The sequence below is a fragment of the Asparagus officinalis genome, chromosome 9 (assembly GCF_001876935.1).
Source record: "Asparagus officinalis chromosome 9, Aspof.V1, whole genome shotgun sequence".
Taxonomy (NCBI): domain Eukaryota; kingdom Viridiplantae; phylum Streptophyta; class Magnoliopsida; order Asparagales; family Asparagaceae; genus Asparagus; species Asparagus officinalis.
This window is the reverse complement of record NC_033802.1, coordinates 5481475-5500535: the sequence shown is the minus strand read 5'-3', so window position 1 is coordinate 5500535 and position 19061 is coordinate 5481475. Positions and strand designations below refer to the sequence as shown.

General features: G+C 35.8%; 1 protein-coding gene across 2 annotated transcripts; it reads right to left on the bottom strand.

Annotated features, from left to right (window-relative positions):
* LOC109823703 lies at nt 6576-14321 on the bottom strand. Of its 2 annotated transcripts, none has more exons than XM_020390043.1 (5): nt 14097-14321; nt 12176-12997; nt 8283-8692; nt 6936-7005; nt 6576-6846 (listed from the first exon to the last, which is right to left on the bottom strand). In XM_020390043.1, exons 2-5 carry the CDS (start codon nt 12823-12825, stop codon nt 6783-6785), a joined length of 1194 nt encoding a protein of 397 aa, XP_020245632.1. In that variant the 5' UTR covers nt 12826-12997; nt 14097-14321; the 3' UTR covers nt 6576-6782. The 2 variants fall into 2 exon arrangements, with proteins under 2 accessions (XP_020245632.1, XP_020245634.1); XM_020390045.1 differs by having other exon boundaries at nt 14128-14321.

Sequence of the window (19061 nt, the reverse complement as noted above, 5' to 3'; positions counted from 1 at the left end):
GAGTTGCTTGTCCATCTCAGGAAATGTTCCATGTTTAGTTTGTATTTTATGTTTTATTTTAATGAAGTTTTATATTATGCGTGTTAGTTTTTATATGTTATGTATTTCAGATATGTAATTTATATTTGAATTATGTATTAGGATTGCTCTTTATATTTCATGGGACTTTACTTAATATCTAGATTTTAATATTATAATTAATAATAATGTCTTTTAAATTTTAGCATTATTTTTAATTTTAAAAAATAATTTATTTTGTCCAAATTATACAATTGGGGTAAAATTATAAAATTTAAATATTATTGGAGTTGTTTTATACATTTAATAAAATAATTAGGGTTAAATTGTAAATACATAAAAGTATAAGGTAAAATAAAAAAAAAGAAAAATAAAAAAATAAAAACAAACAGTAATGGGGTGATGAACAGTGCGACGCCAAATATGGCGTCGCGCTGTTCATCACCGCTAAAATGCAGCGGGATTTGGCGTCTGGTTGGAGCTCGTCATTAGCGGCATTTCCTCTTTTTGCGGCAAAATAACGCCCGATTGGAGATGGTCTAAGCGCCTATCTGAGTCATTTGGGGACCAGCTCTGCCCCTTATTAGGATTTGAGATATTATTGAGCAATTTTAGAGATTTAATATCTTAAAAAAACTTTATTTGAGTTACAGCAGAATAGACTATTCTCTTTTTTAAATTGCATTGACCAAGAGAAGTTGAAGTTGCATAGATTATTTGCACTGTCCCTACTATCACCAACTAGGGAGAAAATATAGAGGGGGTGTGCGGTAATAATTCCATGTTGATCTGAATCAATCCATATGCTCCCCTTTTTAATAAGAATTCCAGCTCAAAGCATACATGTACTGTAATGTGCTTCTCCGTGGGTATCTGGTAGCCCAAAATAGAATGTTATTTCTAATGCCACATGATGTGACTAATGAGCCAATCTTTCAAAATCCAATGTTGGTTCATTAGAACCATATAAACCCATACCTAGAACCCCTATTAAGAGAAAAATGGAACCCCCCATGGTGTACAAAATAAACTTTACTTTTTAAGGAAAAAAAGTAAAGGTCTCTGAGAAGAAAATAATCCTATTTGACCACTATACATTGCTAACATCAGGAAATAGAATAATCGCGAATTTCGAGTAACTAGCCAAGCTGCTAAAGTAGTGATAAAACATGTAACTGTCATCACTAAAATCTCAAAGGTCGTATTGCAAAGAGCCTACTCTACCGAACATTGCAAGAACGGCAAAAAATGAAACACAAATGGTGGAACGGAAGAAAAGGGTACCGCACTTGCATGGGAAATAAACTTGGCATAGTGTAATCTCTTCTCGATAAAAGATCAGAAGAATGCAAAGTATATACAGCTGCAACACAATAAAATAAAATGGATACATATAATAAATATGCCTGAAAATTAATCATCCTAATGGAAGAAATACATGACAAGATTTCTGGAATCGCTTATTGCAAAACTTCGGCCAGACAGCAAAAACACCTGGTAAGAAGAATGAGTAAGCGAGAGACGGTAGAAAAGGCATGGATCAAATTTTCAAGCATTACAACGTAGAAAAGGCATACGCTCCCAAAAACTCAAAATTATCACTCTGGGATTATTCATATAATCAAAATTATCATTCCATTTAACATATCATCATTTCTCTATCAAACCTTTTAACTGCATGTTGAAAAAAGACAACATTAAGTTTAGGTATGTAGAAAATAAAAAATTTCAAATACTGCCTGCCTTACCCAGTGACAACCCCCCGCCAAACTAAAAATTTTATCAGCGGTTAAAAGTTAAAACAATTCAACACATAGTGCACAGTTTTACCCAAGAGCAAACAATTTATTACAGAGAGGTTTGTCTCACCCATGAGCAAATAATTCCAATAACACCCCACGAGTAATATCTACAGCAGTAAACAGAACATGAAGACCTCGGTCAATATTTTGCTCATCACCTAAAATTCAGAAACCAAGGGCTCGCTTCGCATTGCTCGCAGAGGCGCTTGTTTTCACCCAAAACGAACTTTCTAGAGAAGCAGAAGACGTATCAGGTGGCATTCTTATTCTCTCATAAGTTTTATGTCATCTGGAACTTAAAATTTGAAACTTTTCTCTTCTTTCCCGAATTGCTCCTGACAAAATTCGCTCAGTCGTCCATTAAACTTTGAGGTGAGCTTAAATTAACTTGGGTGAAGCAATTACCAACATGATGGTGATTTATTTAATTGAGGAAGCGGACCTTAAAACTCGAAAGAACTGAATGTAAGAAAGGATTCACAGAGCTGAGCCCTGAAATTTGATAAAGAAGCTAGCTTTGTTGTTGTTGCAAATCCAACCTTAAGCATTACCTTCCAAATAATCTACTTCCTTTGATAAGCATTTAAAATCAAATCTTTCAAGTACACTGAAACAATCTTCTACAGAGTACTTTTAGATAACTCTCTTAACTCAACCTATGTAGTCGAATTCCGCTATCTACAAGTGAGCATGCATGTTAAAATTCCAAACCTGTGAAAATGTGCAGTATCATCTGCCTCTCCCGGGTTAGTTCCTTCATCATCTCACTGCTTGATTCTGCTCCACCGACATACTCACAATATGCAGAACGTGAAGCACCACGTTCCAGCTTTGCTAATTTATCAGAGAGCTGAACACTTTGGCGGTATCTCTTCAATTTTCTGCAGATGGTCCTTCTGTAGATTATCTTTTTTTTTTAAGTTAATGAAGAGTTTCATAACTATAGATTGGGTTATTGTGTGTTGTAAGTATAATTAATATGGGAGTTTTAGAAATACAAAAGCCATGTAAAAAAACCAACAAATCAAATGATCTTGCTTCTACAAAGAAAAAATAAACTAAAAGAAAAAGTAAGAAAGAATCTACGGATCACAGAGTGTAAGAGAGAGGAGACGGAGCTTCAAAGGTTAGTGAAAACTTTTTAGTTATGTTTTATGGGCTAGTTTATAGGTTAAAAATAATAACTTCTTCCGGTCATCCGCGTCATCTCCAGCAACATCCAATGAAGTCTGACCATCCATGGTCCTAGGTTTCACCGGTGGTCATCATTAATCCATGGTCCTAGGTTTCACCGGTGGTGGTCATTATGGCTGCCGAACCCAACAAATCCATTTGGGTTCTGGTGTAAACAAAATGGAAGAGAAGAGAGGAAGAAGTAAAAGAAAAGTTATTTTTATGATTTATCAATTAAAGAAGGTAATTTTCTTTTGAAGAATAGCCAGAATTTAAGGATACACCATCAATTACCTTAATAAGGACTGATTGACTAAGAGCTGCAACTTCCTGGTTTCTTCAGGACACGCTACTAACCAGCCTGCACAAGAAGTGTACAGAGTTCTTGTTTTTGAGGAGACTACAACATTACCCTACTGAATGAGAGTAATAACAATGTAATGTTCATCACTAAGTTCCAAATAAAGCTGCTTGAAAACAAATATAAGTAACAGAAGCAATATGATAATGGCACAAAACATATAATAAAATCTCAAAAACACATGGATACTAAGTTCCAAATAAAGCTGCTTGAAAACAAATATAAGTAACAGATGCAATATGATAATGGCACAAAACATATAAAATCTCAAAAACACATGGATACTAAGTTTCAAATAAAGGTGCTTGAAAACAAATATAAGTAACAGATGCAATATGATAATGGCACAAAACATATAAAATCACTAAGTTCCAAATAAAGCTTCTTGAAAACAAATATAAGTAACAGATGCAATATGATAATGGCACAAAACATATAAAATGAGCCCAGTCTGTAGTTTTACACTATTTCAAAACTTGGTATGAAAAGTATTGACAAGTATATGACTATCTGCAGATACACATCCAACACAGAAATTCCAAAAGTAGGGGGAAAAAACAAAAAAACGGGGGAATATTCCACCAATGAAAGAGTGAATCGTTATTATAAACTGAGAAAATGGAACTAAAAAATTTTAGGACCATTAATAGAACAAGCACTTTCAATCTTAAGCGTGTGAGTCCTTAATCAGAACTCAGAAGTTACATATATCATCAAACCATAAGTGAAGACTTTGATCCTAAAGTCCATGGCACATCCACATAAACTCATGGAAAGCAGTATCAGTTCAACGAAATTAAGAAATTAATAAGCTTAAATGTCGCAAGTTGCATTCCTTGTCCAAGAAATATGACTTACAACACCAGAGAATGAACAGTATTTTGCATTATTCTAGATGACCAAAATCAATTCACCTTCACAGACACAATAAAAAAGTTCCTGACAATAGAAATACAGGCCAATGAGAAAAGACATTTAACAGTATGTCTAGACTCAACTTTATTCCTCTCACCATGCCACACAAACTCCTCGAAGCCAAGGTATACATCTTTTTCAAGAACAAAGGAATTGAAGCAAAAGGTGAACTATGGAATTTGATCTTGACTACATAAAATGAAATCATTAAACCATCTTCGAAAATACATGTGAGAGAGTTTTAATCGTAACCACAACAGTATTATAACTACAGGGGTAGCAGCAAAAAGAAGCAAGATAAGTATTTTTTTCTCTCTCATTTACATAATTTCATTTCAGGAACTTGACCAATCTTTGATAATCACTGCTTTCTTCCTTGTTAATTTCTACAGTTTCTGACACTATAATAAAGAAAACAAGAGAGCTCATATCCTGAACTGAACACAGTGCCCTGTAAATGATAAAATGCATAACATTAAATATCACCAATGAAAAAAAGGAAAAAGTAAACAACTGTAACAAAAAGGTGAAAAACTTGCCAATTGTGCAGCACACAAATTTCGATTACTCTGGACCATATCCTCCTCTTCCCCCGTAAGGATTTAATATGAAGAATTTGTCTATTATTAACCTACTAACTAATGTCCTCAAAAGAAGATGTAAAAGAAAGTGAAGTTCCCTAAAATTCTAATTCTTCATCCTAATCAGAAACGCCTATCAAACTCATATCTTGTCTCCTAAGCAAGACATTCTGGTTTTGATGGTACAGAATGTCAAGATGGATGTTCCACGATCCCATGAGGAGACCATCAAACATCCATTCTTACAACGCCAATGGTACTAAAATTTGATCACATCTTACCTATCACAATAAACTATGAACATAAACCAAAGAAATTCAGGAACCTATTGAAAGGAAGCAAAAGAGTACAAAAACCCATGTCAATGGAAACATAACTTAATTGCACAAGCAACTAGAAAGCCTAGGGAGTCGAGGGAAAATAAGAAACCCATGCTTTTACATAAAAGACAGAATATAGTGGTGATTGAAGAATATCATAAACACTGCATCTACATGACTTCTACAGTCTAGCAATGGATGCCTCTCCACCCACAAACATGACGGGTTATATAGAAGAGATCCATTATTAGAAATAATGGAGGTGCATGAACCTGAATGACTAAATAGAAATATAATCTAGGTTCTTTCCCTGGTAATTGTATCCAAATCATGAAGAGGAGATGAATAGTCCAGATACACTCATGGTTAATCCCCATTCATTCCCTCATAAGAAAGTCTATATCGTTTCCAGTATACGCTTCACTAGATTCCTTCTCTGTTGACAGGATCCAAATTCCTTAAGGATAGGATTAATTCTCTGTAATTAGCAGGAGATTATTGGTTTTGATTCTTTTCATGACTGGCCAACTGTTAAGATTGTCAACAAATAGGTGGATTTGCAAATCTTTTTTTCTGGTTAACGTAGGGGGAGTCAAGATTATTAAAAAAAAAAGCAAATCAGAGGATGACACAGGTCATATCCACAGGTTGCCAAGTTTCTAGATCATTTTACTGAGTACATTATTTAAGATGAATGCATATGGATGACAGAGGGCTTAGAGATAATCTTTTTCTCCTAAATACCCAAAAACTCGAGGTTTTACTAATTAGTCAAACGATCCAAGAAAACTCTGGTTCAAGCCAGAGGGAGATGATTCAAAGACATTCATAGTCCCGTGAGGTATCCGAATTAAAATGAGATCACTGACTTTGGGTATATCCTCCTATAGTTCAGAATTTTGAAAGTTTAGAGGCAACCTTTTGCACGAAAAAAAAGAACAATGTTTTCTATTAAAAAATTTTTTTGCTTTTTCATTCAAAACCAAAAGATAGATCATTAACTCTTAAATACCTGTTATTATGTTTAAAGACAGCCATTATATCCAGTTATAGAAAGAAGATAATCTAAACAAATTTCACAAATTTTCTCCTACAAATTTAAGCAACAATCAATTATAATAGTGTCACCTTGGGCAAGCCAAGCCCCAACTATTGGGTTCTGGAACAAAGTAGTATGAGCATGTCATGTGGATTCCCACCAACAAACTATAAACAAAAATGTGTCAACCTTAAACACAATAGTTTCAGTTTAGCACTGAAGATAAAAGATTTGGAGTTTAAAGCAGTTACCAAACTAGTAATATGTTACTCTAAACAAATGGTACATGATATGTACTCAACCTGTGTCCCATCATTCAAAATTTAAAGAAAAGGTTGTATCACAAAGAATCTACTTATCTATCCATCACAAGAAAGTACATTTCCCATAAAGAACAGCTAAAAAATTAACATAAATGGTAGGACAGAAGAAAATGTAACTGCATCCCCATAATACATAAACAACTGGGCATAGTACAATGCACCACTGCAACCCAAGAAAATAAAATGGATAGACCTAAATTAACTGAAAAAATCATCATAGTGGAAGAAATACATGACATGATTTCCGGAATCACTTATGGCGAAACTTTGGACGAACAGCAAACACACCAGGTCTTGCATCATCGAAGCGGTATCTGGTACAGTTAAAAAGAATGAGCAAGTGAGCATTGGATGAGAGGGTAATAATGAAATTCTTCGCTTCAGGATTTTTGGTGAAACCTACCCATTTTCAATGAGAAAGCTTTTAATTGCTAAAGGTAGTGCAGCTTGTCCTCTGCTGTGATTGCCCATGCCTGTAAGAAAACATGGAGCAATTTTCCAAAGTCATGGGTCACCATGTAGAAAAGGCATATATTTAAAAAAAAAACTGAAAATCATGAAAAGTTTAGAAGCCCTCTAAACAAAGTAATCAAAGTTACCACTCTGTGATTATTAACATATTCATATAATCCACACCCGGTAAAGTTCCCTTCCGGTCAATATATCAAAAAATTTCTATCAAACATTTAACCGCAAAGCGGGAACTGCTTAATGAGAAGATCACATAAATTATGGAGAAATTAACTATTTTCGCATACCGCCAGCTTTATGTAACTAAAACCTCCAATAAGCTAACAATTTATGTGCAATGCAATTAAAACAACTCAACACACAGTGCATAGTTTTACTCATAAGCAAACTATTTATTACAGAGCGCTTATTTTCACCAATAAGCCCATGAGCAATATCTACAGAAGGAACAGCAAACAGAACGTGAAAATCTCAGTCAAAATTTTCCTCATCACCTAAAACTCAATAACAAAGGGTGTGCTTTGCATTGCTTGCAAAAAGTGCATGCACCATTTTTTAAGACAATGGGTGCTTGTTTTTCACCCAAAACAAGCTTTCTGGAGAAGCAGAAGATAAAAAAACGGCAGTTAAGAGAAGCCTGACCTTTTGGCTCCTGATGGCAGCAAAAGCAACAGAAAGATATATCATGTGATCTCTTCAATCTCTTGTAAGTTTATGTCATCTGGCATTTGCATAATATTCAAGCCTTTTTCTCGTTTTTCTGAATTGCTCTTATCAAAAATTCTATAAGACATCCATGCAAATTAGAGGTAGGCTTAAATTAACTTGCACTGAAGAGATTACTAACATGCTGGTGGTTTATTTTTAGTAAATGAAGTGGACCTCAAAGTAACTTGAACGTAAGAAAAGATTCAAATAGCTGAGCCCCAAAATCTGAAAGAGAAGCTTTCTTGTTGTTGCAAATCCAACCTTAAGCAAATTCCTTCCAAGTAATCTACTTCGTTTGCTAAGCATTTAATATCAAATATTTCAACTATACTAAAACAATCTTCTACAAGGTGATTTTATATAACTCTCTTTTAACCGGACTTGAAAGCAAAGCAGCACCAAACACACCCTAAGCAGTTGTTTCCTAGGGGGGAAAAATAATAAGTAACTAGCCATATAGATATCAAATTTATATCGGAAATTATCTGTTCAGCAGTCGAGGAAAAAAAATATCAGTTATTATATGCAGTCGAATTCGGATATCTACAAGTGGCATGTTAAAATTCCAAACCTGTGACAACATTCAGTATCATCTGCCTCTGCTGGGGTAATTCCTTTTTCTTCGTCTCACTGTTTGCTTCTATTCCACCAACATACTCACAAGATGCAGAACGTGAAATACCACCTTCCAGCTTTGTTAACTTATCAGAAGAAGCTGAACGCCTTGGTGGCATCTCTTCAATATTCTGCAGATGGTCCTTCAATGCGCTTACAGCTTCAGAGGCATGTAGGCCATGCAAATCTATATTCCATATGTCATTTTGGTTGTTCCTGATGGATAGTATTTTTTTGGCAGCATTAGCATTCAATTTTTCAGCAGACAACCACTCATCGCGTGCCCTCGAGGAATACTGCTGTGCTGAAACATGGTCGCCTCTCAAAAAGGCATTACTAGCAGCACGTGAATGCTGAGATGCCAACCTGTTTTTTATTGGAAGAGAAAGAAAATGAATGATGAACATATGAAATACATTGCAGATCATCTTTCCAAGACAACACATAAAATAGGTTTAGTCCAACTTAAAAGAACCTATGAATAATATGGTCAAGTAATGATGAATAGAACTAATTATTATCCAGTAGTAAAATTGCCCATAAATTTTAAATTACTCTTGTCATGCTTTCAATTGATCAAAATTTAACATAAGGCCTATGTACGAGCCTTGCAACATCTATGACACATTTCAATATTACAAGACAAGACAAAAGCAATAAGGAGTGACAAGTCAGTGACTGAATGTGTTATTGTTAAACAAGACGAATATCAATGTTGTTGAAAACTAGATTGGACCAGCTCAGGAGACATTACAACAGAATCTATTCAATATTTAAATCCAATCTGGGCTGCAAATCTGATCAATCTAAAGCACACAAATCAATAAACAAGCCTAATGGTTCGCTATTTCATTTCCCTTCATTTGATCAAAGTACAAAAACACTTGTGCTTCACTGCAAAGAGCACAAGAATGAATCTTACATAAATGAGCTCATTGAGCTGTATACAGTCCTATATGCCCGATTGGAAACAACAAAGGAAAGGAGAAAATCGAAAATCTATCAGTATTCATAGCACATGTTCAATGGCATCTACATCCAATGTCAGTTAACATCGTGATCTACAAAGATTAAATCTTCACAAAAAAATTACCTCAAACAGAAAACAACACAAAGAGGGTTTTCATGCTAAATACTTTCTAAAATTAGAAGATGTATGTAGGGGTGAGCATTCAGTTGGTAAATGGCTTCTCAGAGCCGAACCGAAGTGAAACTGATTCGGTTCAGTTAGTGCAGTGCAGTTTGATCAGTAATCTTGAGTATTACATCTGCAGACAACAACTGACCAAACAATACGTGCTCATGACGTGATAAATCAAGTCATCAGTCATCTGGAAAAACCAATATCTATAAATCAATGGAATTATACTTTATTAGTTAAAAATGTCCCTAATCCCTATGACTATACTGCGCTATCGACATCTGTCAACAGGTGTTGTGTGCAACTTTAACTCTCTTGACTGCCATCCTCTCTTTAGTAGTAATACTTAAATTATTTTAAAAGGAAAATCTTAGACATACTCACTGTCAATTGTCGTTTTCAAGAGAATTAAAATCTCTAGTTCATGGAAGAGTTGTGAGAGAGTTAATGTATGTTATATTCGGTCAGGTTCGGGTAGTTCGGTTTGCAATTTACTCAACCTGACTTTGATTTACTCAACCTACCCAACCGAAATTACATTCTGCACCAAACCAAACTAACAAAGTTCGGGCAGTTCAACCTGTGATTTCGGTGTGAATCAAACTGTGCTCACCCCTAGACGTAAGGATTCTTCGGCGATAGTATGTTACCAACTTTTGCATGGATAAATAAAAGGGTTAATTTCACAAAACCCCCCCCTAAATTTAGGAGGGGGTATGATTTCTGTAGATGACAAATAACCAAGTTTGGAAGTCTTTTCCACAAGAAACTTTTAGTTATTTGCAAATTACATCTATGCTGGTCTGGTGAGAAAAGTTCCAAGTTCAAGGGGGTTTTGTGCAAAACCGCAAAGTTCAGGAGTGTTATGTGAGATAAAATAAAAGTTCAGAGGGCTATGTGTACCTCCCCCCCCCCCGCTAAAAGTCCTCGGGGGTGCGTGGGGGGGGGGGGGATTTTTATGTGAAAGTAACCCTAAATTAAAATGTTGCATATCCAAAATTGTACATAGATTTCATGTATATACTGGCCGTAGAGAAAACTCACAGTTATCACCGTGAGTTATTCACTAATTACATGCAGTGGCTTCAAGAACACGTGGCGTTGCATCCTCATTATAATTGCTTAAAAACAGTAATACATTAAAGAAACTATATGCAATAACATAAGAAAGATATAATCTTTAATCAGCGAATTAACAATTAAAGAGAAGCAATATGTTTATACTTATCATATAAAAATAAATTGAGGTTTGCCTGACAGAACCATTTGGGCATTTATCATGTAAGTTGACACAGCTTGCATTTGTCATGTAACTTGACACAGCTTGCATTTGTCATGTAAGTTGACACAGCTTGCACAGTTAAGGCAGCTTAAACCAAGTATGCGCACAGTTTAACAGAGAAGCTTCTTGAAAAGAAAAAAAAGCAAGACAAAGCCCTAGAGTACAGGACATGATAATTTAAATATAATTTTTTTAATATAAGAACTCCAAAGTATATTCTATGACTTCAGGATAGGTGTTTTCTTTTATTGTAAATCACTCTTGGTTGTGCTTGCAATTCCCGGCCGTATTGGTCACCTAATCTTGGAAATCAATATAGCTTGCACTTACACGTAAGTCGACACAGCTGGCATTATTATGTATGTTGACACAGCTTACATAGTTACAACAGCTTACAGCAAGCGCGCGCAAAATTTAACATAGAAGCTTCCGCAAGCAAGGCAAAGCCCTTGAGTACAGGACAAAACAATTTAAATATAAAACTCAACATATGTACTATGACTTTAGGATATGTGTTTTCTTTTATGCTATATCATAGTTGGTTGTGCCTGAAATTCCTGGCCGTATTAGTCATCTAATCTTGAAAATCAATATAGCTTGCATATGATCAAGTTTAAACCTTATATCAAAGTATGTGCCATGCTTTCCTAGAGAACCTTCTCAGAAAAGTGAGGCAATGTCCTGGGTAAATGACAAATAATTTAAACTCAAGAATTCAGTTTGCATACTAGGAGTTTAGTGTATCTGTTTATTATTTCTGACATTGTAAATATTGTCGCAGATGAGCCTAGAATTTACAATTACAGCCCATGTAAGTCTTCTAATCTTGTGCGCATCTATTTGATAAATAATAAATTCTAGTCAAAGTATATAGTATTTTTGCTCTTAAATTTGGTACATCTAACCATTAGATCAAAACTCCAAAGTTATGATGAGGAATGAGGATTATAGTTTTATATTTAGTTCAATTTTACTGCAAGTTCAATGCCATTTTTTATGGGCTTAATCGTCAATTTTTAGAAAATTCACTTAAAATTCGGGGCAAATGAGATTTGAACTTGGGTTGCTTAAGTCCTCTAACCATTACACCAAAACTCTGAAGTTATGGTGAGGATCGAGGATTATAGTTATATATCAATTCTAACATACCCCCACAGGTTGATGGCCCTTTTTTATGGGCTGAAAACCAGAACTCACGTATCAGTAATAATTTTTTAAAATCCACATTCAAATTGTAGCCAGCAAGATTCAAACATGGATTACTCTGATATCATCTTAAATTTAGTCCATCTAATCATCATACCAAATTAAATTTAGTCCCTCTAACCATTACACCAAAAGTTCAAAATTATGGTGAGAATCGAGGATTATAGTTTTACATTTAATTTAGTTTTATATTAATTCTAACACATATATATAAACATACCTCATCATCCTAATAGCATCTTTCCGGTGGCTCAAGTAAACATCGTCCTCTTCCCACTCCGGTTCAACAGGCACATACAATGTGCTTTTGGACATTGACACCTCATGATCCCGATCTGGTAACTTATTTTCCACGACACTACTTTCAGTCAAGCATTTACTTTTAATTTCACAAGTATAACTCTCTGTAGATGAAGTTGGGCCAGAAAGGCTGTGGTCCTCTAATTGGGACTCAGACATAACCATTTCTTTTAAAAGAACAGAAGTTTGGTCTACATCATTATTTACGGCTACTAAAACATCCTCAATTAGAGTTTGATCAGCCCATGGATGTTTATCTTTAAGCATCGTAACCGGTGTTGCGTCAGATTTTCTCGTCATTTCATCAATGTGATGCTTTGTGACAGAATTGTCATTTACAATCTGGGTCTTGGAATCACCCTCAACCTGTTGAAATCCTGAATAAGGGTGGATTATTGAAGAAAAAGGCTTTATTGATACATAATTAGTTTTCAAAAAAGGTCTAGCAGCATTAGATGTCGTTTCTGAGATGGAGGGGTAAGGATCCACATTGTATTCGGTTCCAGTGCCTTGCTTGTGTCGCTGCTTGCGATCGAAGTCAGCCCAACCTTGACCTCTTGGACGCTGCATGGGTTGATTTTAGAGGACTTCACAGTGATGGAAACAAGATAAACTGTATCCTGTACTTGATGGATGAAAGGTGTTAAAAGTTGCACGCAGTACTTATTTCCCCAGAAGAAAGTAATAGAAAAATCAAGCTTGTGAAGCCCTCAATATCTCAGTGTGATCAGCAGAATTTTATCTGAAATAGTACAAAGGAATAACATTACTCTCCATTCCAGTATAACACCATGGAACTGAAATAACAATGTACATGTGAGGAAGTAAAAAGCCTTAACACGTTTTTCCTCTACTATGAGCACATGGTGATCACAGAAAATTGACACAGTGAAGAACCAAAGAAAAAGAGCAGCGTTAGAGTAGTAGCACAGATAAAGTTGTATTCTCAATAACCTCGGAATCAAAAGATCGCGCAGAAAAAAGGATTTCAAACAAAATCAGCTTCAAGTAATAAAAATCAGCTTTAAGTAAAGGAGCAGTATATCTAATCAAATGATCTAAGGCTAAAAACATACTAAACCTTCTCATTTAATGCAAAATTATCCAAAATAAAATTTTAAAACCCACTAGTTCTTTAAAACTTCCTAAAATAGAAAAATCGATATATAGATCATAAGAAACATTCTTTAATTATATATATATAACACAACAAACTTTAAGCTCGTAATATCACCCTTTCACTCTTTTGTCCATATTTCTGAATTACTGCCACATTAGAAATAAATCCATCTTGGTTCCTGCAACCATCACTAATATAAGACCAGTGTCGACTGAACAAAGTCAAGGATTGTTCTAGCTTTCTATTCAATAAAACCAAAACTTTGCCGCCATGGTCCGCATTGTTAGGTTCCTTACTAACACCTTGGTAACTAACTCTATCCTCATACAGTCAATTATATCCTTAATGCCACAACCAAGTTTATGTACCATATGCATGTCTGTATTTTTTTAATTTCTCTGACAATTTTATTTATTTTTATTTCTCCTAAAACTTTACCGAAAATGTGAAGCGCCCATCAGTTCTCTACTCTCACCTTGAGCCTTTCTCAACCTTTCAGAACCCCAATACTTCTATTGTAGCTGTAATTTAGAGTGACTCAAATACCTCAGCTAATAAATTTGCTATCTTGTAAAATTCTCCAAAATCCTAGGGGTTCATATCCCGTCGAATTAACATATTATCTTCCTAAAACAGCAAGAACCCACCTTTGACTTATATTCCTGCAAATCCTCATAAAATTGAACCAAAAACAAAAAACAAAAAAATTTAATTATTTTACCTAATTTCGATTACTATTTGAAGAGAGGTACCCAGAGCTCTCGTAACCAGGGCGTTGACCGGAGGGAGAAGGAGAGATCGGACGGCTGAGATGAGAGGTTCTTGCAATCGGACGGCGTAGAAACGGCGATCGTCGACGGAGAAGAGTACGATTTGTATCTGTAATCCATCAAAAACTACGATTTGTTTTTTTGGAAAAAGTTTTGGGGAAGAAATCTTTGAGGTCGAAAACGAGCCAACGTTAGAGGAGATTGACTATTTATTAGATAAAAGGTACAATTTGGATTTTTGCAATAACAACCCAAACGGTATTGTATTTTCAACTTTAAACCCCAAATCTGCATGTTCGCAAATTTCGCAAGCATTCTTCTACGTTGACTTTTGTGTCCTCCGCAAGCATTCTTCTACGTTGACCTTTGTGTCCTCCCTCCTTCAGGGTCCGTTTGTTTTGATTTTTTTTTAAGAGGAAAGTCTATCATAACTGTCAGTTTTGACAGGCTTTCTTGCAAAAACATCTTTTTTAGAGGCGTTTTTACAAGAAAGTCTGTCAAAACTGACAGTTTTTGTCAGTTTTGGTAGCTTTCACACCACTTTCCTCTTCAAAAAAATCAAAACAAACGGGCCCTTAGCAAAAAAGTTAAAGTGGACCCTGTGCACTGTAGCTGAGAGAGGGGTGTGACTCAAGGTGTGGTTGGGGGTGTGTCTGTGGTGTTTTCCTAAAAAACGTAAAATATATATACTTAAGATAATCATTTTTCATATATACCCTCCAAATTATACGTGTTTACTTCCAATTTGTTTATTTCTGTCGATTTTGCCTTTCAATCTAATTACGGCTACCTCCGTTCACGATGGTGGTTCACCCATTAATTGATTAAAGTTTTTTTTTTTTTTTGTATTTTTGTTGCTTAATCTCACGTCGGTATGTGCTTGATCCTCAGGTAATCTCACTTCTCAAAGTTTTATTTTTAACTGTCAATTTAGGATCTTGGCATTTGAAAGATTAAGCTAAAGTTTTGGGGATTTGAGCTTGGGAGAGAGCAGCTCGCAGGGAGAGGAGAGAGAAACAAAAAGGGTTAAAAAGAGATAATCTAATTATCTTAGTTTTGATTAGTTTATCAAAGGGCATGCTAGGAACTTCCAAAAATGTTAACTAGCATTAGTGGAAAATTCCAATCTGATTCTCCAGTAATTAAGTTGTAGGATAAAATTAGACAGAAAAAACAAATTGAGGGGCATATTTACCTACTGCTTAACCGATTTTAAGATTCTTGAGTTCTTGAGGATTAAATTAGTTTTATGCTGGTGCATTCGATTCGACTTAATCATTCTACCTAACTTGTTATAATGTTTTATAACTAAAAAAAATCAATATAGTTGTTTCCAATAGATTGCAATATCTTTAGAATTAGGGGTAGAATGGTTATAGAAACTTTAGTTATAAAACTCAGGTTAGAGTACGAGTTTAAGAATATGTAGATGTAGTCTTAATTTTTGATCTAGTTATAGGTATATCTTTTCTTTTGTATGTTTCTTCATATGTTATGATTTTCTAATCGTAGCGTGCAGCGTTGTGCATTTGTATATATTCGACTATCAATATGTTTTTATCATGAACTTAGTCGAGACTTTTTTTTCTTTTTGATTTTTCTTGTTTTCTATTGTTTCTTTTTTGATATGCAAACTTCCGAATGCATCTGGTTATCACAAATCCTTAATGGACCATGCCTAGTGATGCGTCTACCTGATCAATAAAAGTAATTGACTCGACCAAAGGCCGATGGACTCCACCATCTTGATTATTTTGCACGACAACGCAGTTGATTTGCTTAAAGCCATTTGACCTCATAGACATAGAATGAAATGGACCTATATGGTGAAGAACCTATGTTTTCTGCTTGACTGACAGAAAATTTCTCAAGACCCTCGTTGCAGTCTCATATTGGACATTGCACAAGGCAGTATCTTTATTTTCCATTGTTCACCTGTGTTAGAGTAGTGTGTGCCTTGTCAGAAGTCTCCGCCGGAAAAATGATCATATCAACCATGCATGCATGATGCATGCATATGTAGGATTTTTCATGTAGTGGGTCACAATGCATGTCAGTATACTAACTACTTCCAGTATTTTGGGTTTTTAAGTGGTGAAGAATGGTTCAGAAGTGTCCCTCTTGTGAGACCCAAAGGTTGATCACAAGAGAAATTGGAGTAAGCGCAAAATCCTTTTTCATGTTGATCATGTTCCGCCCATGAATTTTACATAACCGTATTAAGTTTTCTAGTCATCTTTGTAAATTTTAAGATTAGTGTTGGCGCACGCCACCCGCAACCCGACACCAATCGTTGCGCATCAATTGGCGATCTACGAGGAAGAGTAGCCTGTGGAAGCGTCACCGAATACCCTGATTAGATCTCCTTCTTCTTTATAGACCAATCGATCACTGGGCGATGTGGAAACACTGAGAAAACATGGTTGAGCAAAAAGTGAGTATTAATACACTACAGTAAGTAGATCAAGAGACAAAGACATAGAATTTGCATGGTTCGGCAATCAGCTACGCCCACGAGAAGAGAATTGAGTCTTCTTTTATTTTTGAAGATTACAAGATAATCTGTTCTTGTGATCTAAGATAGATCTCAAAAGAAACACTCTCTCAATCTCACCAAAAGATCTCTCACAAAACCTAGATGTCTTCCATTAGTTTTCTCTACTTCTCTTCTTCTCTTTTACAATATGCAGCTCCCTTCAGCTTTTGGTTATTTAAAGGCATTTCCCCTCTCTTAAATTTATGTGGGGCTCAATCTTTGACTCGGATTATCAATTCTAATTCTCTTCAATTAGAATTTAATTCTAATTATAACTGATTCTTTCCCATCAGATTCAATCCCCAATCCAACTCTAACTAGAATTTCCTAAAATAGAAGGCTATTATTTCCCAATAATTAATTCATGATTATGCAAAATTTTGGAATCGGGAGGGTATTTCGTGCTTTTAGCAGGTTACTCGAATTCTATCATATGCTAGATTTGCGCGCTTGGGATACATAGTTGCTTCTACACTAGGAGGGTTTTTCATGTTCTTTTGATAGGAAACATAGCTGTTTACTGAATTGATGTAAGGTCTTCACGCCCCTCAGTTCTCCTCTGATTAGTTGTATTAGTGTTCTGAATTTTGTGAAAATTCTTAGTTTTTCGCTTGATAGTTGATACCATACCAGTAGTTGATCATTAGTCATTCATATATACAGAGCCAAGGTTTATTGAAACTTCAGTTTTGATTCTCAGTATCATTTGATACAGTCCTTTTTTTTAACTAGAAATTCTCACAGGTCATCAGGCTGAACCTGCCAATCTTATTTATCGGTGGTAGGAATAGCCATTAAACTTCATAATTTTTTGGGTAGGATGATATCGGGTCGAGTAGGATCAGGTAGTATCACTTAATACAGTCCTTTTAAACTTCATAATTTCTTACATAGATGCATTGGTATATTTCTGCATCGTTTATATATATATATATATATAGAGAGAGAGAGAGAGAGAGAGGATCGGGTCGAGCAGGATCAGGTAGTATCATCTAATACAGTCCTTTTAAACTTCATAATTTCTTCACAGATGCATCGGTACATGTCTGCATCGTTCAGCGCAGTCCATTTAAAATCCATGCTTCACATTTATTTTTATGAATAGTCATAGTTCGTCTCATAGTTCGGGATACATAAATTGATAAATAGTTTCTCCCTAATGCCCATAGTCATGTTCCTGACACGAGAGTCTGAAGATATTGCAGCAGTCATTGCTCCAAAACGTGCAGCACAAATTTTCCGCACATCTTGCTTCTCTTAAGCACGAGGGAGACGAAGATACTTCTTCTTCTACGGTTTCTGTCCCTTATTGTGCGTGGTGCATGCATCAAGTACTGAGAATCATTTTGATCCGTGGAATTTGATTGAGAATTAAGGGACTTGAGTCGGATTGAATTTTTCTTTGTTGTTCTATGTCTCGGTGACTGGCTATTAGTGATTATAGCTTTGTTTTGTGTTGGATTTTGTGGGGGGCAGAAGGAATTAAACAAGGGGATTAGAGTGATGACTTGTCTAATTGTCTACCTAATTAATGAACGAGATTCTGAGTTGATTCCCCAACAGTAGAAGCTACGTGTATGCTTACGCAGGAGACAACGGTGTCATGTGATCGACATAATCGGAGGAATATTAGGGACATACTGATCCCTATCATACCGCTTCTGTTCACCTTGGTCCAATTTTGTGTCGTCTACAAATGAAATTACAAGCGTATTCATGTCGATCTTCTCACGAGTAAGGATGAAATATAACAAAGTACGGGGTATTTGCACGTTAATTTGTGTAACTAATCAGACATCAACTGAGCTCTGCAATGAAGAGAATTGAGGAATTGGCTGTTAATATGAACTAAACGCAAAAATTAGGAACAGGAGGTGTTTGTTTCTCGTCAAAATTTGAAGGTATTTCATTAAGCCTTTTGTATTTTTTCCTTCTCTATACATCTGAGATGACTCTCAACATACAAATTCTTACATCAACGAGTCCCCTGTACAAGCCATCAACTCCCTCCTCCAAGCTCTGAATCGCCCCCTCCAACCCCTCGCAGCTCTTTTTCAACTCCCTCGCTAAACTCCTCGCCTCCTCTCTCCCCTCTCCCTCACCTAACAACCTCCTCAATCTCTGTGTCATCAGCACAACGTCCCTCAGCTCCTCCATCACAACCCCATCCTTCCTCCTCTTCTCGAACTCCTCTTTCGCTTCCTTCTGCATCTCAAACACCGAATCCCCCCAGTCGCTCTGGTTCTTTGACGACTGAACGGTGGGAACGGCTCGTCGGGAGCGAAAGGACAGCGAAATGTTGGCCATGGCGATGAAGAGCAGGGCCAACGACCGTGAACCGGCGAGGACCTCCTGTAGTTCTGGTTGATCAGACTGGCTT